General features: G+C 40.9%; 1 protein-coding gene across 2 annotated transcripts in view; it reads left to right on the top strand.

Annotated features, from left to right (window-relative positions):
* The window catches only part of gpatch2 (G patch domain containing 2), a 300,732-nt gene that overhangs the window by 254,384 nt on the left and 27,319 nt on the right, over window positions 1–19,029 (top strand). For both annotated transcript variants that reach the window (XM_063055750.1, XM_063055751.1), the window contains one exon: window positions 12,405–12,493. In XM_063055750.1, coding sequence (XP_062911820.1) covers window positions 12,405–12,493 — 89 coding nt within the window. The remainder of the gene's footprint in view (window positions 1–12,404; window positions 12,494–19,029) is intronic.

Raw genomic sequence — 19,029 nt, forward strand, 5'->3', positions numbered from 1 at the left:
TGAGTTTGCCAGAGAGATATCAGTAAAGATGTGAGCATAGATGCCTGCATTTTGGGTAAGCCTGCAGTAAAACCTATGCTTACTCTGGTGAGCCAAAGGAAAAATAAATGAAGTCTTCTAGTCCTAATGAAGGGTCTCGGCCTGAAACGTCGACTGCACCTCTTCCTAGAGATGCTGCCTGGCCTGCTGCGTTCACCAGCAACTTTTATGTGTGTTGCTTGAATTTCCAGCATCTGCAGAATTCCTGTTGTTGTTGAAGTCTTCTCATCTTCAGTGTTGTGACATTAATGCTGTGGTGAGCAGCAAAGGGGGAGATGTGGCAGTGTGGTTGTCTGGAAGGATCCTGAGCCTGGAAAGGCAAAAGTAACTTCTTTTATTAATTTTTTGGGGAATCTGGGCATTGTTCATAACTAGTACCCTTGAGACTTGCAGGCCTTTCAAAAGTCATCCACGTTGGTGGGTCCAAAAGCTAGACCAGGTAAGGGTGATATATTTCTTCCCTTGCAAGACATCAATGAACCAGATAGATGTTTGCAAAGATACAGTAGCATCGAGGTCATCATCTCTATTGAATGATTGGCTTTTTAATTCCAGATCATGGATCAGATTTAAATTCCCACAGATAGCATTGTGGAATTTGAACTATAGTCTCCAGTTGTTACCCAGCCCAGTGGATTGCTACTAATAACCACTGCACCCCATCATACCCTGAGATCCTAACCTCAGCAAAGCACTCCAAACATGCACAATGTCATATTCAAGGTTCCAGATGTCACAAATCTCAGCAAGGGCAAAGAATGTGGTTGACTATAGAACCTTTAAACAGCATTGCCTTAGATGTCATAGTTTGTTAAACCTGGTTTTCCTGTGAATAATTTTTTCCAGAGTTCTTCAGAGCAATGAAATTGTAAATCTCACAGCAGACAGTGATGAAAGTGCCTTATAAAGGAAAGGGCAAACTAGAGAAAACAAAATCCTGTCAAGAAGCAAGGAGCCACTCACGTGTCCAGGGATACACTCATAGTTGTCAACTCTGTGTAAACCCATCCCCAGAATCATAGAAGTTCTTGTGTTTTAGCCAGTGTTTACAGCGGAATAATATTAAAAGGATTATCTGATCATTATTTCATTTCTGTTTGGGAGATTAGGTTGTGGGTGGATTTGTTGCCATTTCCATATATTGTAACAGTGCAACAGGGCCACTATTTCAAGTTATTTTTTTTTATTTTATTGAGATACAGCACACAATACGCCATTCCAACCATTCAAGGTGCACCACCCAGCAATCCCCTGATTTAATCCTAGCCTAATCACGGGAAAATTTACAATGGCCACTTAACCTACCAACCAGTATGTCTTTTGACTGTGGAAGGAAATGGGGAGAAGGCACAACAGTGGTGGGAATCATTGGTTTTCAGCCTTATCGAATCGATTGTGAGAATGCAGCTGATTGATAATGCAATGAATGAATTGAGCCTCCTATGTGCTCAGGTTTCTCTCTTTTACACACGGGCTTTCGAGTGTGCACCTTTTCATCTCGGCGAGCCCAGCGCATTGCTCCCACACTGTAAGCTGCCCAGAGAGTACCTTTACTAAACATATCTCAGTAAAAACATTCAATCATACTATTGCATTATCTTTCTTGCTCCTCACATGCGTAACAGGTTTCTGCTGCTAATGTCAGTCTGTGAAGTGAAATGTCTTATGTATACATGGACTACAGTGGACATGCTGTACTTAGATTCCCACAAAGCATTTGATAAGGTACTATGTCAAAAGATGTTGAAAAGAAAAGCTCTGTGATGCAGAATGTAACATTAGCTGGCTGGCTACCAGGAAACAAAGAATAACAGAAAAAGAGTCTTTTCAGCCTGTGCTATGCCACAGGGATCGATGTTGCTACCTCATGTTTTCAATATGAATAAAGGATTTGGATGAAGGCACTGAAAGTATTGTTGCAAAATTTGCAAATAAAACAAGGGAAATGGGAAGGCAAGTGTGATGATATTACCAAGAGGTTATGAGCAAATATAGCTAGGTCAAGTGAAAAGTCAAAAATCTGTCACATGAAATATGGGCTAGTAAAAAGTGAATTTGCCCATTTTGGCAAGGAAAAAGGGCATATTGTCTGAATAGTGAGAGCATGTAGAGCTCCGAGATACGGAAGGATCGGGGTGTCTGACTGTATGATTGGCAAATGATGAAAAGCAGTAGTAGTAAATAATTGTTAAGGCAAACAAAGTGCTATAGTTTATTCAGAGGTAAGCAGAATGCATCAATAGGGAGGTTATGTTTTAGCTATATAGGGAAATAGTAAGATCATATTTGGAATCTCATGTACAGTGTTGGTCTCTGTATTGATGGAAGGGTGCTAACTGCTTCGACAGTCAGAGTTGTACGCACAGAAGCTGTCCTTTCCACCTACTGCATCTATGTACATTAATCCCTTTCCCTCATTTCCCTTGTCCAAGGTCCATATCCTCCTATGCCTTAACTGGACCGATACTGGAATGGGGGGTGGGGGAGGTTTGTCTTATCCTCCTGCGAGAAGGAAGAACCCCTGAGATGAACTAGTTTACCCCCCTAACCCCCCAACAAGTCAAGTATCTTTAGAACTCTCTTCTTTACAGGGTAATGGAAGCAAAATTGTTGAGTATTTTAATGGCAGAGGTAGATACATTTTTGGTAAGCAAGGGAAAAGCAGGTCGGCGGGGATGCGGAGATGAGGTTACTATCAGATCAACTGACATCTTATTAAATAACAAAATAGCTTGAGGGAGCAAGTGACTATTTCTACTCTGAACTTGTGTAGAGTTGGATTTTTCCATTGACAGGATCCTTGTCTGAACAGACCAAATCATGTTGCGTGGCCTTCCCTCATCAGAATCACTAAAACTGTGTTGCAGCATAACCTCAATTTGTCATATTGATTTGTTATGGAAACAGTTGAAATTCTTCTAAGTAGTTCATTTCTCCTCTGCTTTGGCAAGCTTCTGATAGGAGTCTCTATGCAACAGTCCTGGGAGTCTTTCGGACTGCCAATCCAAACCAGTACCATTCATCTTTTAAAAATAACCAACTGAACAGATCTAGTATCCAACAAGGATATCACAAAGATAATCACAAAAGTGCACCATCTCAGAGGTCACCCTTATTCCTGTATCTACCCACAATCGATGTCAAAATCTGTAAATAAAGTTGTGCTCTGAAGTCAATTGTCAGTAACTTTCTCTACAATACTCCAAAAAAGAGCCCAACAAAGAACTACTATCAATTTCTGCTGTGATGTTAACAATTGCAAAACTCGATTCGCTGTGTTGTTTTTGCATAGATAATATTGACCTAAGTGCATCCTGGGACATGCCACTGTCAGGAAGGATGAAATTGTAAATACAAGTTCCTTTTATCTTGGTTGAACTAAGTAAAGTGGTTATAACTGATGTCAATTATTTGACAAGAAACTACTTTTTGAGCAATTGTTTCAATTAAGTAATATTTAGTATTCTGATTTGTTGCAGTGCAAGATTTGTAAGCCAGAAATAAGTCAGATAGCTATTGGAGCTGCAGGTATTCCAAGGATGCTATTAAATTGTATGAAATGTCATTTATTTTTACTTTGAAAAATATCACCAGCTTCATCTCATGAAAGCAGCAAAATTGATAGAATTCATCATGTTGTTGAAGAAATAATAATGTTTAAAAGGGAAAACACTGCAAATATGATGCAGTCGATTATTGCCTACCCTTAATATCTTATTTGCACAAGTACATCAAGTCGATAACTATTTTTGATACCATCTCACATGAGTTGCTCATTCATTTGCTTGTGGTGCCAAGAATTCATATTTCATTGTGTAACAGCATTTTAACATTGCTGTAGCCAGTAAATCAAACCATCAAATTATCAGTCCTTGATTGCCTCAGCCAATTAGTTTCGGATCTGCCAAAGAAGCAGAATCTTTCCAGGAATTTTAATTGCTTCCAAAAAAAAAGTTTAGCCAATAGTTTATCATATCACTTTCTTAAATTGCCCCACTCAAAACATAAGGAAACTCTTTGGATGTAATAGAATGGATTGTTTGTGTTAGTAAAGGCAGCAAAGTTGTCATGAGTGGCTCCATGAGTTACTCCATAAAGCCGAAGACAGTTTTGGGATATTCTCACCAGGATAGTTTTATGTGGAAATCCCAAAGTTGCTGCTAATGCAATGCCTATAACTAGCGATACTGTTAAGGCTAGAACTTGCGGGTGTGAATTGGGATAATGTTTTTTTACAGGGAAATGTACTATGGACATGTGGTCGATGTTTAGGGATCTCTTGCAGGATGTTAGGGATAAATTTGTCCCAGTGAGGAAGAAAAAGAATGGTAGGGTAAAGGAACCATGGGTGACAAGTGAGGTAGAGAATCTAGTCAGGTGGAAGAAGGCAGCATACATGAGGTTGAGGAAGCAAGGATCAGATGGGTCTATCGAGGAATATAGGGAAGCAAGAAAGGAGATTAAGAAGGGGCTGAGAAGAGCAAGAGGGGGGCATAGAAGGCCTTGGCGAGTAGGGTAAAGGAAAACCCCAAGGCATTCTTCAATTATGTGAAGAACAAAAGGCTGACAGGAGTGAAGGTAGGACCAATTAGAGATAAAGGTGGGAAGATGTGCCTGGAGGCTGTGGAAGAGAGCGAGGTCCTCATTGAATACTTCTCTTCACCAAAGAGAGGGAACTTGATGATGGTGAGGACAATATGAGTGAGGTTGATGTTCTGGAGCATGTTGATATTAAGGGAGAGGAGGCGTTGGAGTTGTTAAAATACATTAGGACAGATAAGTTCCTGGGGCCTGACAGAATATTTCCCAGGCTGCTCCACAATGCGAGGGAGGAGATTGCTGAGCCTCTGGCTAGGATCTTTATGTGCTCGTTGTCCACGGGAATGGTACCGGAGGATTGGAGGGAGGCGAATATTGTCCCCTTGTTCAAAAAAGGTGGTAGGGATGGTCCGGGTAATTATAGACCAGTGAGCCTTACGTCTGTGGTGGGAAAGCTGTTGAAAAAGATTCTTAGAGATAAGATCTGTGGGCATTTAGAGAATCATGGACTGATCAAGGACAGTCAGCATGGCTTTGTGAAGGGCAGATCGTGTCTAACAAGCCTGATAGAGTTCTTTGAGGAGGTGACCAGGCATATAGATGAGGGTAGTGCAGTGGATGTGATCTATATGGATTTTAGTAAGGCATTTGACACGGTTCCACACGATAGGCTTATTCAGAAAGTCAGAAGGCATAGAATCCAGGGAAGTTTGTCCAGGTGGATTCAGAATTGGCTTGCCTGCAGAAGGCAGAGGGTCATGGTGGAGGGAGTACATTCAGATTGGAGGATTGTGACTAGTGGTGTCTCACAAGGATCTGTTCTGGGACCCCTACTTTTCGTGATTTTTCTTAACGTCATGGATGTGGGGGTAGAAGGGTGAGTTGGCAAGTTTGCAGACGACACAAAGGTTGGTGGTGTTGTAGATAGTGTAGAGGATTGTCGAAGATTGCAGAGAGACACTGATAGGATGCAGAAATGGGCTGAGAAGTGGCAGATGGAGTTCAACCCGGAGAAGTGTGAGGTGGTACACTTTGGAAGGACAAACTCCAAGGCAGAGTACAAAGTAAATGGCAGGATACTTGGTAGGGTGGAGGAGCAGAGGGATCTGGGGATATATGTCCACACATCCCTGAAAGTTGCCTCACAGGTAGATAGGGTAGTTAAGAAAGCTTATGGGGTGTTAGCTTTCATAAGTCGAGGGATAGAGTTTAAGAGTCGCGATGTAATGATGCAGCTCTATAAAACTCTGATTAGGCCACACTTGGAGAACTGTGTCCAGTTCTGGCCGCCTCACTATAGGAAGGATGTGGAAGCATTGGAAAGGGTACAGAGGAGATTTACCAGGATGCTGCCTGGTTTAGAGAGTATGCATTATGATCAGAGATTAAGGGAGCTAGGGCTTTACTCTTTGGAGAGAGGGAGGATGAGAGGAGACATGATAGAGGTGTACAAGATAATAAGAGGAATAGATAGAGTGGATAGCCAGCGCCTCTTCCCCAGGGCACCACTGCTCAATTCAAGAGGACATGGCTTTAAGATAAGGGGTGGGAAGTTCAAGGGGGATATTAGAGGAAGGTTTTTTTCTCAGAGAGGTGCGTAAATTGCACTGCCTGAGTCAGTGGTGGAGGCAGATACACTAGTGAAATTTAAGAGACTACTAGACAGGTATATGGAGGAATTTATGGTGGGGGGTTATATGGGAGGCGGGGTTTGAGGGTCGGCACAACATTGTGGGCCGAAGGGCCTGTACTGTGCTGTACTATTCTATGTTCTATACTCTGTTCAAACCCTCATCTGAATTAATGGAGATTTCAGCTATTCATGAATGGCGCACTGTAAAGGATTCTAATAATCTTTGTATACATAGCAGATGAAGTTTGATGGAGGGAGGTGTGAATGGAAATATAAACTATGATGTGATTTTAAGTGGATCAAAGATCATTAGGAGTTAGGTAGAAGATGGCAAGCAAGTTGAGAAATTTGTCAGAAAGAAAATAACAAACAGGAGATTCTGCAGGTGCTGGAAATCTTGAGCAACATTTACAAAATTGTGGAGTAATTGAGCAAGTCGTGCAGCATCTGTGGAGGGTAATAAACAGTAGACATTTTGAACGGAGATCCTTCACCGGGGTAGAAGCCAAAATAAGAAGGTGGATGAAGGGGAAGGAGTAGACTCTGACAGATGTAAACCAGGTAAGGGGGAAAGTGGGTGGGGGGGGAGGGGTATGAAGTAAGAAGCTGGAAAGGGATAGGTGGAAGATGTTAAAGGCTGAAGAAGGAGGATTTTAATAGGACAGGACAGTGGACTACAGAAAAAAGGGAAGAAAGAGGGGAACCAGAAGTGGGTGATGGGCAGGTGAGGAAAAGAGATGGGGTGAGACGGTAAACAGAATTGGGTATGGAAAAAGGGGGGAGAAATTACTGGAAGTTAGAAAATGTCATTTCCCCAGCCAAAATATAAGGTATTGCTCCTCAAGCTTGAGTTTGGCCTCATCATGGTAGCAGCTGACAAACATGTCAGAATGGGAATGGGAAGTCGAACTGAAATCTTAAATTTCCCTAAAGTATCTACCTCTACCACCAGCCCTGGCAGTGCATTTCATGCGTCCACCACTGTCTGTGTCAAAAACGTACCTCTGACATTCCGCCCCCCCCCCCGCTTCCTATTCTTTCCTCCAAGCACTTTAAAATTATGCCCCTTGTGTTAGCCATTTCCATCATGGGGGATAAAAGTCTCTAGCTGTCCGCTAGGTCTGTGCCTCTTATCATCTTGTACATCTCTATCAAGTCACCTCTCATCCTTCTTCACTCCAAAGAAGAAAGTCCTAGCTTGTTCAACCTATCCACATCTAACAGCATCTCTCTCCCCCTCCACTGTCCACTTACCCTACCCCTTGTCCCCAGCTGCCCATCATCCCCTTCCTAACCTGGTTCCACCATTGCCTGCCAACTCCTGCCTCACCATCCATTTCTCCCACACCTCTGTATTGTCCATCTGTCCCCTACACTCCCAAAGCTGATACAGGGGTCTTCATGTACAATATTGACTATCCCTTTGCTTTTGGGTAGTTATGAGGTCAAGAGTGCATCATATACTAGGGAATTATTGAATACTGTGATAACAAATGTCACTCCACTCTCTAAGAAGGGAAGAAGGCAAAAGGAAGGAAATTGTAGGCCAGTTAGCCTAACCTCAATGGTTGGGGATGTGTTGGAGTCTATTATAAGTGTGAAGTGGTTCATTTTGGTAGCTCAAATTTGAAGACAGAATATAATATAAACGGTAAGGCTTTTGGCAGTGTGGCGGATTTGAGAGATCTTGGGGTCTGTGTCCATAGGACACTCAAACCTGCTGTGCAGGTTGACAGTGTTGTTAAGTAGGCATATGGTGTGTTGGCATTCGTAAACTGTGAGATTGAGTTCAAGAGCCATGAGATAATGTTACAGCTATACAAGACTTTGGTCAGACCCCACTTGGAGTACTGTGTTCAGTTCTGGTCACCTCACTACAGGAAGGATGTGGATACTGTAAAGAGAATGCAGAGGAGATTTACAGAGACGTTGCCTGGATTGCAGGGCATACCTTATGAGAATAGGTTGAGTGAATTTGGCCTTTTCTCCTTGGAGCGACAGAAGATGAAAGGTGACCTGATAGAGGTGTATAAGATGATGAGGGACATTGATCATGTGGATAGCCAGCGGCTTTTTCCCAGGCCTGTAATGGCTAACATGAGGAGGCATAGTTTTAAAGTTCTTGGAAATGTGTACTGAGGGGATGTCAGGGGTGAGGGGTTGTGGGTGCGTGAAATGCACTGCCGGCGGCAGTGGTGGAAGTGGATACAATAGGGTCTTTTAAGATCCTCTTTGATAGGTACATGGAGCTTAGAAAAATAGAGGGCTAAATGCTTGGGAAATTCTAGACAGTTTCTAGAATAGGTTACATGGTTGGCACAGCATTGTGGGCCAAAGGGCCTGTAATGTGTTGTAGATTTCTATGTTCTAATTCTTAAGGATGAGGTTTTGAGGTACCTGTACACTGATAAAATAAGCTGAAGTCAGCATGGTTTCTGTGAAGGGAAATTTTGCTTGACAAATCTGTTAGAGCTCTTCGAGGAAGTAACAAGCAGGGTGGACAAAGGAGAGCAGTGGATATCATTTACTTGGATTTTCAGAAGACGTTTGATAAGATGCCATACATGAGGCTGCTTAGCAAGATAAAATCCTATGGCATTACAGGAAATAATACTGGCATGGATGGAGGAATGGCTGACAGGCAGGAGGTAGCAAGTGGGAATGCAAGGGGCCTTTTATAAGTTGGCTGTTGGTGGCTAGGCATGTTCCTTAGGGGACAATATTGGGACCCTTGCTTTTCACATTGTTTGTCAATTATTTAGATAATGGTATTGATGGCTTTGTGGAAAAGTTTGCAGAGGATATGAAGATAGGTGGAGAGGTAAGTAGTGCTGAGGAATCAATGTAATTGCAGCAGGACTTAAACAAATTGGAAGAATGGACAAAAAGTGGCAGATGGAATATAGTGTTGGGATGTATGATAATGCAATTTTGTAAAAGGAACAATAGTGTGGACTATTATCTAAATGGGGAGAAGGTTCAAACATCAGAGGTGCAGAAGGACTTTGGAGTGCAAGACTCCCAGAAGGTTAATTTACAGGTTGAGTCTGTGGTAAAGAAGGCAAATGCAATGTTGTCATTTATTTCAAGGGGAATACAATATAAAAGCAAGGAGAAAATGCTAAGCCTTTATAAGACACTAGTCAGGCTGCACTTGGGTCAACAGTTTTGGGCCCCATATCTCAGAAGGGATGTGTTGTCATTGGAGAGAGTTCAGAGGAGGTTCACAAGGATGATTCCAGGAATGAAGAGGTTAACATATGAGGAACATTTGGCAGCTTTGGGCCTGTACTCACTGGAATTTAGAAGAATATGTGAAGATCTCATTGAAAATTACCAAATGTTGAAAGGACTAGATAGGGTGGATGTGGAGAGGATGTTTCCTATTGTGCGGGTACCCAGAACTAAACAGCACAGCTTCAAAATTGAGGAGCGACCCTTTAGAACAGAGGTAAGGAGGTTTTTTTTAGCCAGAGAGTAGTAAATCTGTGGAATACTTTGCCACAGGCTGTGGTGGAGGCCAAGTCCGTGCTAATATTTAAGGCGGAAATAGATCATTTCCTGATAAAAGGACATCAAAGGATATGGCAAGAAGGCAGGTGTATAGGGTTGAGTGGGATATAGGATCGGCCATGTTGGAATGGTGGAGCAGACTCACTGGGCTGAATGGCCTAATTCTGCTCCTATGTCTTATGGTCTAACGGTGGGTAGAACTTCAGTCTAGTGGTATGTGCTTTTAAGCTTTAGTATCTTCTGCCAGAAGGGAAGGGGAAAAGAGAATATCCAAGATGGGTGGGGTCATTGATTATGCTGACTGCTCTACTGAGGCAGCGAGAAGTATAGACAGTACATAATTCTGCACTATCTTGCAGTCATGAGCAGAACAGTGATGCATCCAGATAGAATGCTTTCTACGGTACATCAATAAAATTTGGTGAGAGTCAAAGGAGACGTCGTATTTGTTAGGCTCGTGAGGAAATAGAGGCAGTGATGAGCTTTCTTGGCATCGGTTGTATCGGGACATGCTATTAATGATGATCAGTCCTAGAGACCTGATGTTTTCGATCCTCTCAACCTCAGCACCATTGATGTTGACAGGAGTATGTACACCATCCCCCTTGAGAAGTCGGTGACCCACTCCTTGTTTTGCTGTCATTGAAGGAAAGGTTGTTGTCATGACACAATGTTGCAAAGCTCTCTATTTCCTTCCTGTACCCCAATTCATCATTACTTGAGATGCAGCCCACTACAGTGGTGATACCTGCAAACTTAACTGTGCTTTGGAGCCAAGGGTTTAATCACCCTCCAAATGAAATAACTCCTTCCAATAGCCTTTCCTCATCTTCCATTAATATGAAAGGAGGCTCACTTTAAATAACCCCCTGGTAGTCAAAATTATAGTCACCTCAACTCCACTGGCAGTGTTAAGCAGAATTTTATACACCTCCATGCATAGTATTTCTAAATGTTGGAGTCGTAATAGCTGAATGATAAATATTGAGACCGTGATCTTTGACAATGCATGACAGCTGCATGTACACAATAAAAGGGGACAAGCATTGGAAGACAATTTTAAAAGGGCAGATTTCAGATCTTCTTTTGCGTTTTTTCAAGTGCTAGTATCTGATTTTGAGAATGATAATAATCATATAACTTAATATAAAGCTCCCTTTTCATAATTATAGAATGTCATGGGTCTCATGTGCACAAGTTAAATACTTCAACTCTTAAGGCACCGTGCACATGTCAATCTTTCATAAAAACACCACAAAATACAGTACTTGTTCAGTATACCATCAGTGTATACTTCTGTTTGAATTCAAATGTCAGCTAATATAAATATGAATGATATCCTAAATATCATGCTGTTACATATGGATATATTAATTATGTTAATAAGAGGGTTTTTAATAGTTTACCTCTGTATATTAAGTGAAACATATGTTTTAACCCAGATGTTTTGTGATATTTTAAACATTGATGTACTTAAATGCTGTAATTACATATGCTCAGATGATGAGAGCTTGTTAAATAATAAATTTAAGTCAGGTAAATAAATTATTGGGAAAAGTATTGAACAGTTTTCTGTTAACTTTGCTGAAAATGAAATGTCTGTGCATTTTACTGACTTGGTGATTGAAGGTAAATCTTATTAAATGTATGCATGTATAAAATATGCATGTATTTGTAAAATGGTGCAAATCGCCTCAGCCATTCAAAAGAAATAATACATATTGACATTTATTTATGAACAAAAGTCACATTCACACATGCTGTACTTTTCTCATTTGAAGTGTCTTGTTTCTAGCTCCCTTTTAATCAGCAAATAACTCTTGATGCATGCGATTTTGAAACATTTCTTGTTATTAAAATATATCTATGTTTCATTCTCACCTTGGTTGGCGATCAAAGTGGTACTCCTTAGAAAGACAAATGGTTCATTTATGCTGATGGAACAAGGCTGCCTTTCAGACTGTCATTGATTTTAAATTAAAAAGTAACTGGTATGTTCTACATGAAGAGTGACAACAATAACAAACTAGTCCTTACTTAGTGCTATTTGTTGCAAGTATAGCATGTCTTTTTATGAGAAAATAAAAGATGCCTGAGTACCTTAATCTCTGTGATCAATAGTGTAGATATCTCAATGCAGTATAACAGATAATCAATTCTTTGCAAAATTACTGAAGCAAATCTCTCAGCTAAGTCTGTACCTTGGGTGCTCATGGGGTCTTCAGGTTCAATTGGAGGTCTATCTAAAAGATTCATTTCAGTTTTTGCCCGTTTGTGCCTTAATGAATGCGATGCTGACAGTGAAGTATTAGTGGCCAATTGAAATCTCAGCAACTGTATTGTAATCCCTATAGATAATTAATCTCCAGCATTTGCCTGTCAAAGCAGTGCTGCCTGATTTTATGTGGAGCTGGAAAGATTGCCAGTTTTGAAAATTAAAAAGCATTCCTTTTATATTATTCATTCTGGTAACAATTTATGATGCAGTTTGGCTGCTGAGCAGTTGTCCAAAAGCATAATTATGTTTTGATATAAACAAGATTGGTAGCTTTATTATGCAGCTACATCTTCATTGTGGGTGTTTTGATTTGGGATTAGATCATGCAGGTTTTGTATTTATATGGAGACAGGCAGCAGTGTTTTGTTCCAGCTAATAACTTTCTTTGATAATTACTTGCAGACAAACAAACGCTCACTTTGGATCGCTGTGTACAGGAGATATCAAACGCAGACGAAGAGCTGCCCCACCCCCTGGACCCTTGGCTGCAGGTAATGCAGAATAAAATCAGCAGATTATAACTCACTAAAGATGAAGAAATAATATCCATTCTGAAGGGCTGTTTCCAACCAATGGGCAAGACTGTGCTGCTGACCAGTCGGTGTTTCATAAAGCATCACCTGCTAGCTGCAGTGCGTGGCTCTGCCCTTTCTTGCTGCTGTGCCTACATGCACCAATGCAGATCTGACCTGCTGCTGTGCCTACATGCACCAATGCAGATCTGACCTGCTGCTCTGTTCCACTGAATCCAGGGGTGGGTCCCCTCAAATGTAGATCCTTAGCTTTATGCTGGGCGTGGTCTGTGACCCTGTGATGACATTTCTAGATTGATTAGGTCATGGATCTTGACGAATACAGTACAGGTACATTTTATTTTATCATAGTTTTGTGGGTTAGTAAGTTTGCAGACAACACAAAGAATTCTGAACAGTGAGGAAAGTCATCAAAGAATAAATCAGATACAGATTATGGGTAGAGAAAAGAAAGATGTAGTTTAATCTGGGCACGTGTGAGGTGTTGTCCTTAGAGAGGTCAAATGTAAGGGGAAAGTATAGAGTTAATGGCAGAGCACTTAAAAGCACTAATGTAACCTGGCATCTTGAGGTTCAAATCCATAGTTCCCTGAAAGTGGCCATGTAAAGGAAGTGTATGCTATGTTTGCCTTCTTATGGTTGGGGCATTGACTACAGCAGTCTGGAAGTCGTGTTGTAGCTATACAGAGCTTTGGTTCAGCTACACATGGAGTATTGTGTGCAATTCCTGTTGCCCTATTTACAGCAAGTGTGTGGAAAGGGAACAGAAGAGGGTCACCACGATGTTGCCTGGATTTGAGCAATTGAACAGACTTGGTTTGTTTTCTCTGGGGCATCAGGGCTAAGCGGAGATCTGACAGGTTTATAAAATTGTGAGGGGCATTGATGGAGTAGAGGTGTCAAATACTAGAGGGCACAGCTTTAAGTGAGAGGATGAGAGTTTAAAGGATATGTGTAGGACAAGTGTTTTTGCTTTACATACAGAGTGGCCGCTGCCAAGAATGGATTGCCTAGGGTAGTGGTGAAAGCCAATACAAGAGGTTGTTAGACAGGCACATGAATATGCAAAGAATGGAGGAATATAGATCATATACAGACAGAAGAGATTTAGAGTCATAGAACCCAACAGCACAGAAGCAGGCCTTCAGCCCATCAAGACTGTGCTAAACTATTTATCTGCCCAGTCCCATTGACCGCTACCTGGACCATAGCCCTCAATACCTCTCCCCTCCATGTACCTATCCAAATTTCTCTTAAGTGTTGAAGTCGAACCTGCATCCACCACTTCCACTGGCAGCACGTTCCACACTCTCACCACCCTCTGAGTGAAGAAGTTCCCCTTCATGTTCCCCTTAAACATTTCACCTTTCACACTTAACCCATGACCTCTAATTCTAGTATCTCCTAACAGTGAAAAAAGCTTGCTTGCATTTAACCTATCTATACCCCGCATAGATTTGTGTGTCTCTATCAAATCTCCCCTCATTCTGCTATATTCTAAAGAATAAAGTCTTAACCTATTCAATCTTTGTTTATAACTCAAGTCCTGGCAACGTCCTTATAAATTTCCTCTGCACTCTTTCAATCTTATTGACATCTTTCCATAAGGTAGGTGACCAAAACTGCACACAATACTCCAAATTAGGCCTCATCAAAGTCTTCTACAACTTCAACATAACATCACAATTCCTGTACTCAATATGATTGATGAAGGTCAATGTGCCAAAAGCTTTCTTTACAACCCTATCTATCTGTGATGCCACTTTCAAGGAATTATGGATCTGTGTCCCCAGATCCCTCTGATCTACCACTCAGAGCCTTAGTGCTCACCGTGCAAGTCCTATCCTAGTTTGCCCTCCCAAAGTGAAACATCTCACACTTCAATCCTGAAAAAGGGTCTTGGCCTGATACATCAGCTGTTTATTTATTTTCACAGATTATGCCTGACCTGCTAAGTTCCTCCAGCATTCTGAATGTGTGTTGCTTTGATTTTCCAGCACCTGCAAACTGTCTTGTGTTTATGATTTGTTACCTCTCACACTTGTCTGCATTAAATTCCACCTGCCATTTTTCAGTCCATTTTTTCAGCTGGTCCAGATCCCACTGCAAGCTTTGATAGCCTTCCTCACTGTCACTACATCCCAGTCTTGGGGCCATCTGCAAATTTTCTGATCCAGTTTACTACCTTATCATCCAGATCATTGATATAGGTGACAAACATACCCAGCACTTATCCCTGCGGCACAGCATTGGTTACAGGCCTCCAGTCAGAGAGGCAACGACCTACAAACATTCTCTGGTTTTTTCTGTGAAGCCAATGTTTAATCCAATTTACTACCTCATCTTGAATGCCAGGTGACTGAACCTTCTTGACCAAGCTCTCAAGCAGGACCTTGTCAAAGGCCTTGCTAAAGTCCTTGCTGAAGTTCATGTCGATAACATCCACTGCCTTGTCTTCATCAACATTCCTGGTAACTTCCTCAAAAATTCTATAAGGTTGGTTAGACGTGACTTACCACACACAAAGCCATGTTGACTATCCCTAATAAATCCTTGTACATCCAAATATTTATATATCCAGTCCCTTAGCGTACTTTCCCATATCTTACCCACTACTGACATCAGGTTCGCCAGCCTATAATTTGGTTTATTCTTTGAGCCTTTCTTAAACAAAGGAACAGCATAAGCTATCTGCCAATCCTCCAGCACCCATGGCCAAGGACATTTTAATATCTCTGCTAGGGCCCCCACAGTTTCAGCACTAACCTCCCACAGGGTCTATGGGAACACCTTGTCAGGCTCTGGGGATTTATCCACCCCAATTTGCTTCAAGAAAGTGAACACGTCTGTAACCTGTATACAGTTCGCAACTTCACTGCTGCTCTGTATCTGTCTCCCGAGTAGATACAGATGCAAAACATCCATTTAAGATCTCCCCCATCTCTTTTGGCTCCGTGCATAAATGACCACTCTGATCTAATGGAGGACTAATTTTGTCCCTTGCTATCCTTTTGCTCTTAATATACAGTATCTGTAGAAGCCCTCAGAATTCACCTTCACCTAATCTGCTAGAGTAACCGCATGTCTTTTAGCCCTCCTGATTTCTTTCTTAAGTGTTCCCTTGCATTTCTTATACTCCTCAAGTACCTCATTTGTTCTAACCTACCTACAACTGCTATGCACCTCCGTCTTTTTTCTTAGCCAGGACCTCAATATCTCTCAAAAAACCAGGGTTCCCTAAACCTGTTATCCTTGCCTTTTATTCCAACTGGAACATACAAACTCCACACTCTCAAAATTTCACTGTTGAAGGCCTCCAACTTACCTAGCACGTATTTTCCAGATAACAACCTGTCCCAGTCAAGACTTGCCCGATCATTTCTGATATGATCAAAATTGGCCTTTCTCCAATTTAGAATCTCAACCCAAGGATCAGACCTATCCTTCTCCATATCAATCTGGAAACAAATGCCATCATAATCATTAAATGCAAAGTATTTCGCTGCACAAATTTCTGTCACCTGCCCTGTCTCATTCCCTGGTAGGAGATCTAGCATCACGCTCTCTCTAGTCGGGACCTCTATGTACTGATTAAGGAAACTTCCCTGAACATATTTGACAAACTCCATCCCATCCGGCCTTTTTATAGTAGGGGAGTCCCAGTCAATATGTGGAAAGTTAAAATGACGTACTATCTCAACCTCATGTTTCTTGCAACATTTAGTTTAATTTGGCATTGATCAGCTTTGACCAGACATCATGGGCTGAAAGGCCTGTTCCTATGCTGTACAGTTTTATCCCTTGTTCTAATTTTGTTAATCTTAATGTTTTAATTTTCAGCATCTAAAGTTATTTTTACAAAATCTTATTATTTCAAATTGTTTTAATAATGTATTTAAATCTTTTTGCGCTGTTTTCATTGTTCAAAGGTCATTGACAACAGAGTTGTCAAAAGGCCATGGCAAGTGCTGGGCTGGGGTCTCAGAATACACCATCTGAGGTCTATTCACTGTTCACAGCCTCCACTCCTTGTGGAACAGCGAGGAACCCATGAGGCTGCAGTCACAGAAATATTATGGGCAGTGAACACTAGCATAATCCAGCCAGTACACTGAACTTAGAACTCCATCTATCAGGCATGCCTAAACTTTTTTAATGCCATAGACCAATACCATTAAGCAAGAGGTCTCTGAACCCCTAATTGAGAACCCCTGCCATACATTAACCTCTTTTAAAGACTTTATCATCTAGTTGACAAGTCAAGTCAGTTTTTGAAACTGATTTAATTTCTTTCAGCATATTGTGAGAATGTTTTTTTTAATCATCTCTTTATTGTCTGCTCTATAATACCTTTGGGGTCTCGTATGCCTTCTTTCTCTACCTGCATCAAAGATATTCACAAACTTTTTGAACCATATTTTCTGAACTATAATTAAGCATGAGAGTGAGACAGGGTAGCCGTAGTAATTATTTTAATCTATAAGCACACACTTTTCCTTTGATGCATTTCACTTTGAATACATACACAGGATTTAACTGTTGTATACTGTGGACACTGTAAAGACCCACACCGAAATAAATACAAGGAATTCTTTTGTAGCAATCTTACTACCAGCACCAAACAAAGGGTAGAGCTCAGTTACCACGTAACAGTGACGAAGTATTAATTTTGCACAGGTCAACAAATGCCACTTTTATCTGAAGTAAACTGGAAGGAGATCAAAGGCTATTCTTTTCCATCCTGCTTAGTTACACACATGCAGCACTCAAGGACAGACCTGAACACACAGGTATCAGGCCGAAATAATTGACATACATAATTAGTTTTAATCATACTGCTGGTCCTGTTAATATGTTTTAACAACTCAGAAAGCACCTTAATATATACTAGATTCCTTTTGTCATCCTCTAGGAAAACTTGTATGGTATACATTTCACAACTTCATTACACACAGTAATCTTATTAGATAAAAGGATAAAGCCAACAATGAATCAGTATTGTAGCAAGAAATGGGCACTGAACAAAGGGATATAACTGTATGAATATGAGAAAGGCTTCTGCATCAAATGTTTATCTAACGAAATGCAGGAGCTGCATATTAATAATTCTGCTTCCATATGTAAATAATAATGTGACGCAAAGCAACTTCTGAAGCATTCACTCCCTTACTTGCTCACATTACATCTGTATTTATTGTTTATTGAACCTTTCTTTTATTCTGCATAATGTATGTATGAACAGTATAAGTGAAACAAACTGACTGGGTGAGCATATAAAACACGCATGTTGAAATTACACTGTCCACACATTGAAATCAAAGGAAATATATGACATGTCATGGAGTTATAGAGGGATACACCATGGAATAAAAAGCATATGCTTCACATTAATCACCCTGAACATAGAACAGACAACAGTACAGCACAGGGAGCAGACCCTTTGCTACCATGCTATTTCAACCATAATGTCAATCTAAACTAACCCTACCTGCCTGCAGATAGTCCATTTACTTCTATTCATGGATCTGTCTGAATGCCTCTTAAATGCTGCTCTCATACCTGCTTTTACTGCCTCCCTCCGCAGCGTGTTCAGGCACCTACTACTTGGTGCAAAAGAAAGCTTGCTTCACAAATCTTTAAACTTTCCCATTCGCATCTTAACCTCTGTCCTCTAGCATTTGACGTATCCATAGGGGGCAAAAGACGCTGACCATCTACCCTATCCATTAAACTTAAACCATCTGTAAGATTCAGCTTTGGATAACTTGGGAAATAAAAAAAGGCATCATACTAAATGCTTATGCATACAAAGTTGCCCAGAGGAGTGGGAAACAAAAAAAATTAGGAAAACTTTAAAAAGCAAGAAAGAACTACTCGGCAAGCAATAAGGAAATGGAAGATAGATTATGAATGTAAATTGCCACCAAATAGTTGAAGTTTTTATAATTATTTAAAGCAGAAAAAAATTGGCTAAAGTGAATATAGGTCCCTTGAAAGATGAAAAGGGGAAATTAAAGTTGGGTAATGTGGAAATGGCTTTTCTGTGTCGGTCTTCCTGTGACTAACATGCCAAAGAGAGATATTATGGTTGCCATGGGAAGTGAGGACCTCAATACAATAGCTGTCACTAAAGAGTAGTAAAAAGCAGACTTAAATGTGGTAAGTCCCCTGATCCTGGTGGGATGCATCCCAGGAAATAGCATATAGCAGATGAAATTCCAAAATTCTCTGGTCAGGTCCCAGCAAATTAGAAGACTCAAAGTCACACTACTGTTTGGAAAAAAAAAGGATGTAGGCAAAAAGCAGCTAACTATAGGCCAGTTAGCTTAAAGTCTGTAATCGGGAAAATGCTTGAGGTTATCATTAAGGAAGAAATAGTGATTCAGCTGGATCAGAATGGTTCCATCAGGCAAACACAACATGGATTTGTGAAGGGCAGGTCATGTTTGTCAAACTTATTGGTGTTCTTCGAGGATATGTTGAGTGCAATAAAT

This window comes from Mobula hypostoma, chromosome 8 (genome assembly GCF_963921235.1).
Source record: "Mobula hypostoma chromosome 8, sMobHyp1.1, whole genome shotgun sequence".
Classification (NCBI taxonomy): domain Eukaryota; kingdom Metazoa; phylum Chordata; class Chondrichthyes; order Myliobatiformes; family Myliobatidae; genus Mobula; species Mobula hypostoma.